This window comes from Aspergillus oryzae, chromosome 2, assembly GCF_000184455.2.
Source record: "Aspergillus oryzae RIB40 DNA, chromosome 2".
NCBI lineage: Eukaryota > Fungi > Ascomycota > Eurotiomycetes > Eurotiales > Aspergillaceae > Aspergillus > Aspergillus oryzae.
Genome location: NC_036436.1, coordinates 2,624,411 through 2,633,989, shown reverse-complemented (window position 1 = coordinate 2,633,989; position 9,579 = coordinate 2,624,411). Strand labels below are relative to the sequence as shown.

Below are 9,579 nucleotides of genomic sequence, written 5' to 3'. Positions count from 1 at the left end.
ACTAGTTTAGTATTGCGGACTACGGAGTCCTGTGTTAGAGATTGCATTGCAAGTGGGCTAGCTCATTCTTGAGCCCCATTGTAGTATCGCAGTCGATCTTGTTCAGTCCAATGCAACATATCGGTTACATCATACCGCTGGAGGCCTACGGAGCACTGCGCACCGGATACAAAATCATTCAGACAATTCAATTGATTCATGACAGGTAGTTTAATTCTACCTTTTTCTTTTAAACTTTTTAACAAAAATTTCAGCTCATCACTTGAAGAAATATGATAGATAAAAGCAAAAATAACAATATCCAGCACGCGGAGAATTATGCTTCCAATCGCAGGCATTTTCCCTGTAGATCAGCCGCCAAGAGATGGATATACTCTCCGTTGAGGAATCCTGCACATGTACCGGGCAGCATATGATCTGCAGCATTCGCCTTGGTAAAATGACAATCTATCCTCAATTATTCTATATGTGGCACACGCCTCATTCTAGTGTCAAGCACAAGCAGGGAAACTGTGGAGACCGTAGTAGTGCTTTACCCCGTATCCTGGAGAGATTTCATCCTTGCTCTAGTGACCAAGACATCATGGACCATTAGGTTCCAGATTAGCATAGATAATCCAGATTGTCTCTGCCACTTACCTCTGGGCCTAAATCGAGGGAAAAAGAGGCTATTTGTGCCCAGGCCAACAACCAGACAAAAAATTAAAGCATGATCTAGGTCAAGGTTACAGATCCCCATGGAAATCGAACCCAAATGACAAATCATGCCAGATCCAAACTCATGGATGCAAAAAGCTTCCACGCAACGTCTCCCATCAAAAATATCATAATGTGGTCACCCGGAAACTCAATGCGACGTGAATCACGATTGCAATACGGACTAGAACCCGACTATTCGACCCCCCTTCAACCCTCTAAGGAGGAGGGGCCTTGATCATCACCAGTTGATCATAGCTCCAACGATCTTGTTCTACTTTTCCCAGAAAAGAAAGAATATATCAACTTGATGTGGCAGATGATGTTACAGTTTCTCTCAGGTTACCTCATTCAACCCGAAAGGTTCCGCCGCCTCGTTCCCGTCATACCTCAAGGCGATGACAATTCATCCCATTTTGTAGGACAGGTGAGACAAATTTAGAAAATAAAAAGTTCTTGTAGGGGTCTGGAAAACAAACAGGGAAAAAGTTAAATCAATAAAGAAAACGAGATGAGATGGTGTAGGAAACCCTCCAGTCAGACATCCCCCTCCATCATAGGGAAGAATCGACGAGATAACGCCCAGATCGAGAAGCATGGCCCAGCGCATGTGAAGGGATCAGTGCGACGATTCTAGATCTCAAGAGGTACGAATTCTGAAGATATCGCCGGTGCCGCGGATGTTTTTCCAACCACTCACAAAGCCATCTGCCCCAGCCCTAGGTGGTCAGTTCGATCCCTGCTCATAATATTGGTGGCGGACGCTTAATTAATACATGGCTTGTGCGCGTACGTGTCAGTGCACCTCATCCTGGCCCCGGCCAGAAGGTTCGAAGTCTCTATTCTGGTATATAAGTTTGACTACTATGCAATCCATAAGGTATATTTCAGATAAGTTTTGGTCATTGGACTTCTAATCGAGTAATCTTCACTTTTTTTTTTCGTAAATCACAATTTAGCGTACATGGCATGTGCAGACTGGGCCAATCCCCCTCCAACGGAGGACCCAGTAAAGGCGCGGAGCAAAATCAAAAACATATGTATGGTATCTGGTATCAGAACAAAAAAGAAAAAGAAAGAAAAGACAAGGGCTTCAAATGCATCGAATGATACCAATGACGTTTTCTGCTAAGATGCAGTCACGAGACGTAGCAATGACATCCATAAAAGGCCTCTTTTTGAAAAGTTCCACCCAACCCGTACTGGAAAGAGAAAAACATAAGAACCCATGCCAAATTCGAATCGCAACAGTTCCGCCCGCCATGGAAGGTAAAAGAAGATCATCTGTACATGATTAATCGCGCTTGAGGTTTTGTCCTCAAGATGGCTCGTATAATATCAACATAACTGATAGCCACACAATGCCACGAGAAAAGATGATAGGAAAAAGGAGCTGAGAAATAAAATCAAAGACCCGAAAAAAGGAATTAGGTCGATAATAACAACCATATGATCCATAGTTGCGCCAAGATGCAATGCAGAGTCGTGATCGTACGTGTCACAAGGATATTCAATCGGCGGCTTTACATAGATAATAAAGAAACGCGTTGAAGGTTTGGGTATCATAGTCAATAACATAACCCATCTGAGGAAGAATATGTCATGACACAGATAACAAAATGTGAAAAGTAGAAAGATAAAGAAAGCAAGTTGTTTTGGGTATTCTCAAGGGCGACCGATCGTGTCACTTCGAAATGCGATCGGTGGTCGTTTACCAACCCTTAGCGTGGTACTCCCACGGACCAAAGTCAGTATATTGATTGAAAGAAGCTGTCTTCGCCATATCCTTGTCCTTGTCTGCACCGGGGTTGGACACGCCAACACCCTGTCCCTTTTGTGCCCCCTTAGGATTGGGATATTCCTGCAAGTTTGCCATGTCATGTGCAGTGTGTCGTCGCTTGAGGAAGGCATTGGCAGTCGCACTCTTCTGCTGTCGTTCCCAAAGTAAATGGCGTCGGAGTGACTCCGTGAGTTCGGTGGCAAGCATGTTCCGTCGCGTGGTCCTCGGCGAGTGAGCGACTGACTGCGGAGTAGGTTTCATGACTATGGGCTTCGATCGAGGGACACCTGGGCCACGCATCGTCAAGTTATCCTCATCGTCTTCAGGCGGCGAGGCGGGGATGGATGGGCCGTTTGGTGATGTCAAACGCGACCGTTGCAAGGCTGGACTGGAGCGCGTAGGAGCTCCCATTTTAGTTGGCTGATGCATCATCATTGTCAAGAGGGAGCGTCGCGAGACAAGGTTAGGCCTTGAATCGACCCGCTGGAACATGTCTCTCTCATCGAGACTCGAGCGTCCGCTCTCTGTGATAGAGTCCTCCCAGTCAGAATCCTCATCTTCAATAGCACTCTCGTCAACCTCGTCCTCGCTCTCGATAGCATCTTCATCATTGTCTCCAGAGGGCTCCTTGACAGGCTTTATCGTGCCATCATGTTCCTTGAACGAAGTGACCTTCTTTTTAGGACTAGGTTGCATAGTTCCAGACTTGGATAATTCGTCGGAGAGAGAACTACGATGGGGACCACGCAAAACCATGCGGTCCTCAAAAGAGCTCTCATCGTCATCACCTGAAGAACCGCCCAATGTAAACATTCCACCCTTCTTTTTGAAGGGTGTCGGCTTTAGTTGTGCGGAAGCCTTTGCGGGGCTGGGTTCAGCTGCCATTCTAGGCTGCGATCGATAAGACGACGAGATCAGAGAAGGCGAGAAGCCACGGATAATGCTGGGAGACTTGATCAACTCGCATCGGGATGGAAGAATACCGGAGGAAGACACGCTAGTATCGGAGGCATTGGCATTAGCAGCATCACTGTCGTTGCAATCTGGTGCAGTGGTCGAACAAGACTCTGTAGAGTGATTCGGCTGCTGAATGACAGGAAATGACGGAGACGGCGAGGGTGTTCGTCTCGCAGTTGACTCAGAGGGAGGGGTAGGGGTTGGAGTAGATGGCCGAGGCGTAATATCAACGACAGGGGGCGAGACTGTAGCCATTGCGGAAGAGATAGGTTCGAGGTCCTTCTTCTCTTTGATGTTAAGTACCATGCGTTCCAGACCCATTGATGTGATATGCTTTTCTTTTCCGCGGCCAAGACTTGCCAAAGAATCGTCACGCACAACGGCAGGCTTGATCTCACACTTAGGGCGTTTGATATGGTGCTCAATTCTCTCAGCTTGCTCAGACGCAGCAGATTCAACACTGGCAGAAAGTTCTGGCATGTCTGCAGACTCCTGACGAAGCAGTGGCAAAACCGAGGCATCGTTCGATGTCGCCGGCTCCACACAGAAAGTCTCACGTGTCCATAGTCTCCAGCTTAGGTTTTCAAGACGACGGCCCTCTTCCATGTAATCTGCACATTTCGAAAAGACTGAAAAACACGGTCAATTTGAATTCCCAATAGCAACTAATCTGCAAGAGAGTATTACTCACCCATCCACATTCCATGAAGGCTTTGCGCATTGGCCGTGTCCACCTTGTGGATCTTCGCCGTGTCCACCGTGACGACAGGAGTAGTTAAACGTGAAGGCATTTCGTATATGTTTTGAGCTGAACTTTACAATGATGTTCCTAGCAACTCTCTCCTCACGGAAATTCAGTTCGGGGTCGCCGTCTCCCCCGATCGTGGTCGTACGGCGCGAAGGTGATGAAGCGGGAAATCTCTCTAGTCCTTCAGGATCCACCCAGAAAACACAAACTGTTGTTGTTGGTTTTGCGGCGTCTTGCAATTGCCAGGTTGAGTGAAAATGGCGCCCTAGCTATCGAATGCACCGAGTTGAACTTGGGCCTCCGGTACAGTGTGTCCCGAGGTTTAACCAGCAATGACAGTGATGTCGAAGGGTTGAATAGGGCGTAACTGTATTCAATCCTTTAGACCCGCACTAAACAAATTACGGTGCGGAGGAAGAGATCGGCCAAAAGTGAACGATGGTCGGAAGCAAAAGTCGAAGTTTGATGGGTTAGTAGTCGAGGGATGTATATGTGCCGGGACCGAGGGAAGTATAGAAGGTCCGGGATGATTGTCGTTTTTGGCCGGGAGAATTGGGTTGAGGAGGAGAAAAGAGGAAAAGTGAGAAGTGAAAAAATTGAAAAGAGGAATATGGGGGAGGAGAGACTTAGTAGGTGGAGCGGACTAAGAAGGGAGGAAAAGAGAGAATAGCATAGATCGCAGTGAATGACGGGTCGGTGGAGATGGTGGGAAGGGAAGGCGTATGAGAGTGGTAACGGTACCAGGGGAGGAGTGCAAAGAAAAAGGATATCGAGGGTGGCCACCCACAGTAAAAGCCCAACGAGGGTACCGAGGGACAGGTTCTAAGGTATGGGGATGGGATGGCGGTAAGTAAAAGGATGGATCCTAGTCGCGCCTTCGTCTTCTCCATGGTCCGGACCTGGATTTTCAGAAAATAGAAAAAATAAAATAAAAAATAAATTTTAGTTTTTATTTAATAATATTCAATTTTATTTTTTCTTTAGTGTGTTACTTCCGGAGTACCCCCGTGGGTCGGTTGGTATTTCATACATTGTCATAACGCTCAGTAAGATTACCGGCCTGTTTCCGGAGTTCCACCCAAGAAAAAAGTACGGAACTTGGGGGTAATCATCACACATTGGTGGTTGTACTATTACCCCAAAGGAAGCCGACAGACTTTCCGTCTTTCCTGTACGAATTGATCCACTTTACCGCAACCATCTTGCGGGTTTTACATGGCAGTAAAACCTCAGTATAAAGTGGATGTACTGTACATCAACAGTGCACAAAGCTGCATGCTTACCATTCCCTCGATATAGAAATTGAATGAAACATTGATACTTAATGGCAGTGAATGGGCATCAGGACCTAAAAATATCCAGATCCATAACAAATAGACCGAGAGCTGCAAAGAGGAAAAAGGAAGCAATTGGTTCTAGACAAACATTCAGACAAAGATCGACTGTCCTGTGACCTCTGCTGTTGCTGACTAAGAGGGCGATGGATTCCCTTTGCAGTTCACTTCATCGGTCACGGGGTCACTTGACTCCTCAAAAACGGGGCCGTAATGATTGGCGCAGACTGGTTGTTGTTGATATCACTCCACTATGTCTTGAGGAATCTCTCCAAAATGATTGAACGCAGACCCCTCTAACTGCTGCTGCCATTATCCATGTTGATGCTCGGTATACTGACGTACAGGTCCAGCCCATACCTTAGGTACCTTCCTACAGTACTTCTGCAAGCTTCCAAACCGGCTTGTTTGGTGACAGTCCATTAGCCCAAGCGCCACCTCATTAGATTGTCCAGCATTACTTCAAGAGTCCTGCTGACTTTCTGCTGGAGCCGTCTTGATGCAATTGCGTTCGCCACGGGCATGTTTTCGGCCACATTCGATACATTAATTGCACCGGGTCCATGTTCTGGACTACTTCCCAAGCCACATTTTTTGCTTTCTTTTTGCTTGCCAGATGATTTCATTAGCGTAAGGCCATTTTTCCCGGCCTATGAATTTAATTTGAAGTTTATCCGTCGTCGTCACCCTACCCTTGCGAGTTCTAGCTGTACTTCCATCCTTCTGACACGTCGGCATTTTTGGTTGACACATCCCGGCTGAAAAGGGCCCAAACAATGCTTGCCTGTATGGCTATTAACCGGTGGTATGTACCATCAACTTCCCCCCAGATTGAGTCGCATACCGGGGAACCGCTATTCAGTTTCCGATCTTGCTGATCATCTCAACTATGGGTGTTCAATTATGCATGGGTCTTATCGGTGCCTTGATTAATCTCTGTTGCTATGTAGCCATCCTAGCGAGCACAGTCCAGTGTTCAATCTCCCGACTCGCCTTCACCTATCATGCGGAGCCTTTCCACCTAGAGTATGAAGCATTGCTCAGTGCTACAAATCATCACTTCCGCCTATATCCCTAGCGGGATGCCGTGTTGGCCCCCAGAGGTGAATAGCAACATGAAGGGGCTGTCAAAGGGCAGTGTCACAAGGTGTGAGGGCTGCCAGCTGTCACCAGTAGAGCACAGTCAAATGAGATCAACATAACCCAAGGATCCGGGACAACTTTAGAATACTGATCATAGAGTACATACAACATACATATTGAAGGCTTATCCATAACGATAACCGCTGGACATGACCCATACCCCATGTTTTCTTTTTGCTGGTACTTTAGCTTTTAGCCGCGCTTTTACCTTTAGCTTTATTTTTTAATTAATAATAACATTATTATTTTACTTCTGAGTGTCTCGGGGCTCTAAAAACTTTTTCCTTTCCTTTTTCCTTTCGCTAATCCCCTGTCTCACAATACTGGAACGAAAACGCCACAGTTTGATCTATAACCCCAGTTCCCCAGATAAGTGGTTCCGGGCGCTGGGATGAAGGAGATCTCCCCGATCCACTCGTCACCTATCACTCAAAACCCATTCGTACCGTCACCTTCACGCCTCCTCTCTTTCTTCCCTTTTTTTTTACCTTTTTCCTTCTTTCAACTTCCCGTCAGCCCCAGAGTAACACATTTCGCACGTTTTGTCAATCATGTGATGATCCACGTCAAGGGCACCAGCCCCGAGGAACACCTGATTGATGAGTTGTAAGATTCAGTTTCATCTTAGCAAAGGCCTCCGCATGATTCTTGCCTATCGGATTGTATTGGCGGTGCGATGCTGTCTCGGTTCAGCTTCACCATAAGAAATGCACCGGATCCGTATGTGTAATTTCCGCGAAGAAAGAAAACAGTGACAAGAGTCAGAAAACAGAAACTGGAATGGAAGAGATGATTGACGGGGGAAGAGGGCCGGTGGCTCGGCTTATTGTCACGTTTCTAAAAGCCCTGTAACCCTCTCATCCAGCGCGCTTTTTTCCCATTCATCCCAGTTGCCGGGAATTTCGCTAGATGGCCCCAAAGGTCATTATACAATGCTAATGGGCTCATATTAATGCCGCATCTCGTATAGTACGCCCTGCCCTCTCGCAATTACCGGAAATGGAATCAATAGTCGCGATCCGTCGAATATTATAGGTAATGAGTATATACTGTAATGTAACTACGGGCGTACATACACATTGTCATGCTTCGAAGCTTGATAGTCTGCACTATCTCGAGTATTACTATCAACGTAGTAATCGGCAGTACCTACCTTCAACTACTAGTACTAACTACTGAATCCACAATTCAATTCTCCACGTCTGTCATGCATATCCCATGCACACAATACTTGCAAAAATAGCGTCGGCATCACTAGACTTCAAACCTTGCAGTTAGCGAATCTAGAGAGAATAAACCTCCACCAAAAATCTAAAATACATAAATTAGCATTTACCTCACTGCCCTTTTCAACCAAGGACAGGATCTTAAACTTCCCGTTCTGTGGAAATTCGCCTCTTCAAACTGTTTACATACATGCAACCAGACTCGTGGGACAGTCAACAGATGGAAATGAATGGTGAAGATGATGATATCGGGAGAAAGCTGTTCAGCTGCCCATCATCCATGCACGTAATCGTTCCACGGTGACGAGAGAGAGCGAGCCACGTAGCTGCGCCTTAATCCGCTGAACAGGTTCAAAGGGTATCAGGTGTAGTGCTTGCTGCAGGGCCTACCGGGAAGGGGAGAGTCAAGCAAGATTTTTGATTTCTGATTATGATTTTTCCTCTCTTCCAGAAGAATTGGTATACGTATGATGGTTACATTTGACATTCTTGCTGCATTTCTAGGTACTTCGATTGAGCACTTTGTCTTTTCTTCTTCACCTATCTAGATTTTTAATTTTTAGTTTTTATTTTCGGCCTTGGGGAGATGTTCTATTACGTTAGACTAATGGACTAATGGACTGACTAATGGTCCGGATAGTAGTTGGTAGTCATGATGAGTACTATAGAACCTAGTTAAGCTTAGATGGAGAAAGTATGGGGATGTTCGGCGACCCCGTATTTCTTAAATCCGTACTTTATTTTACTTTATGTCTCAACTCCTCGAAAACGTAGATATACTCTTCCTCTACCGCGAAGAGATAGAGAGAGGGAAGGTAAAAGCAAAGTTCCCGCTGTTTAACTTCTATCAAAACCAAAGATGTTGAAACCCCCGACCGGGCAAGTCCCCATGATCCCAATGGTCTGGACAAAGGGGAAAAGGTAACCTTCGAGAATACAATTGGAAGTCGGTGACCAAAACAGAGTCGGGCTTCCTCAACCAACCACTCTTCGGGCTCCAGGTGACCCTTCCATGACATGGCTTTTTTCCCATGTGTCCGGTGTAGAGTCTATGTAGAAGGTTATTTCGTTCTGAGGTAATAAGTTCTACCCGTTGACTGCCAAAGTTGCGCCCGATGGACTTGAATGTTTATAATTTTTTTTAGATCGAGGTAAACTGAATAATTGAATAGAGTAATCGCTTGCATATGTTTTACTGAATACTTCATTTTCCTTCGATCCGAGGAAAGGTTGCCGAAAACTCACGGTTAGAGGCATTTTCCCTTGATTTAATAATAAAAATTTAAATCCTCTTCGATTCGCTCTGTATGAGAAACGGTCTCAAAACTTAGCTATACCTAAGTTAAACCTCAAACCAAATCCAGCCTCACTGAGGGATATTGAGTGAAAGTCTGGTCCAAATTAAGACAACTATCGATGTGGCGAAGAGCGGAGTCAATATTGGGGGGGGAAGTAAACCGGCAATTAACAACGGGTCATGTAGTCCAGGTATACATACATGGATTACCTCTTCACCAAACTGTAACTATTCGGTACAGGTACATTAGTACCGCGTAACTCGTACGACTTTTTGTGTCCGTGATCCTACTTCCTCGTCTCTATTGCCTGCCCCTTTAACGTGGGGGCAAAGGTGGAAGGATCGAAGAGGCTTAGTGGCGAAAAATTTAAGAAAGTCACAAGAACAGGTCCTTGTCA

The 9,579-nt window shown here is 45.9% G+C and overlaps 2 protein-coding genes across 2 annotated transcripts; one reads left to right on the top strand and one right to left on the bottom strand.

Annotated features, from left to right (window-relative positions):
• Positions 1-2,407: 2,407 nt before the first annotated feature.
• Positions 2,408-4,224, bottom strand: AO090003000203 (uncharacterized protein; the record flags this gene model as incomplete). Its single annotated transcript, XM_001819366.3, has 2 exons — positions 2,408-4,062; positions 4,125-4,224. The coding sequence occupies 2 exons, from the start codon at positions 4,222-4,224 to the stop codon at positions 2,408-2,410; spliced, it is 1,755 nt and encodes a 584-aa protein (XP_001819418.1).
• A 2,825-nt stretch (positions 4,225-7,049) lies between these two features.
• On the top strand, positions 7,050-7,510 carry AO090003000201 (uncharacterized protein; the record flags this gene model as incomplete). Its single annotated transcript, XM_023234781.1, has 2 exons — positions 7,050-7,264; positions 7,411-7,510. 2 exons carry the CDS (start codon positions 7,050-7,052, stop codon positions 7,508-7,510), a joined length of 315 nt encoding a protein of 104 aa, XP_023089868.1.
• Between the last annotated feature and the right edge of the window lie 2,069 nt (positions 7,511-9,579).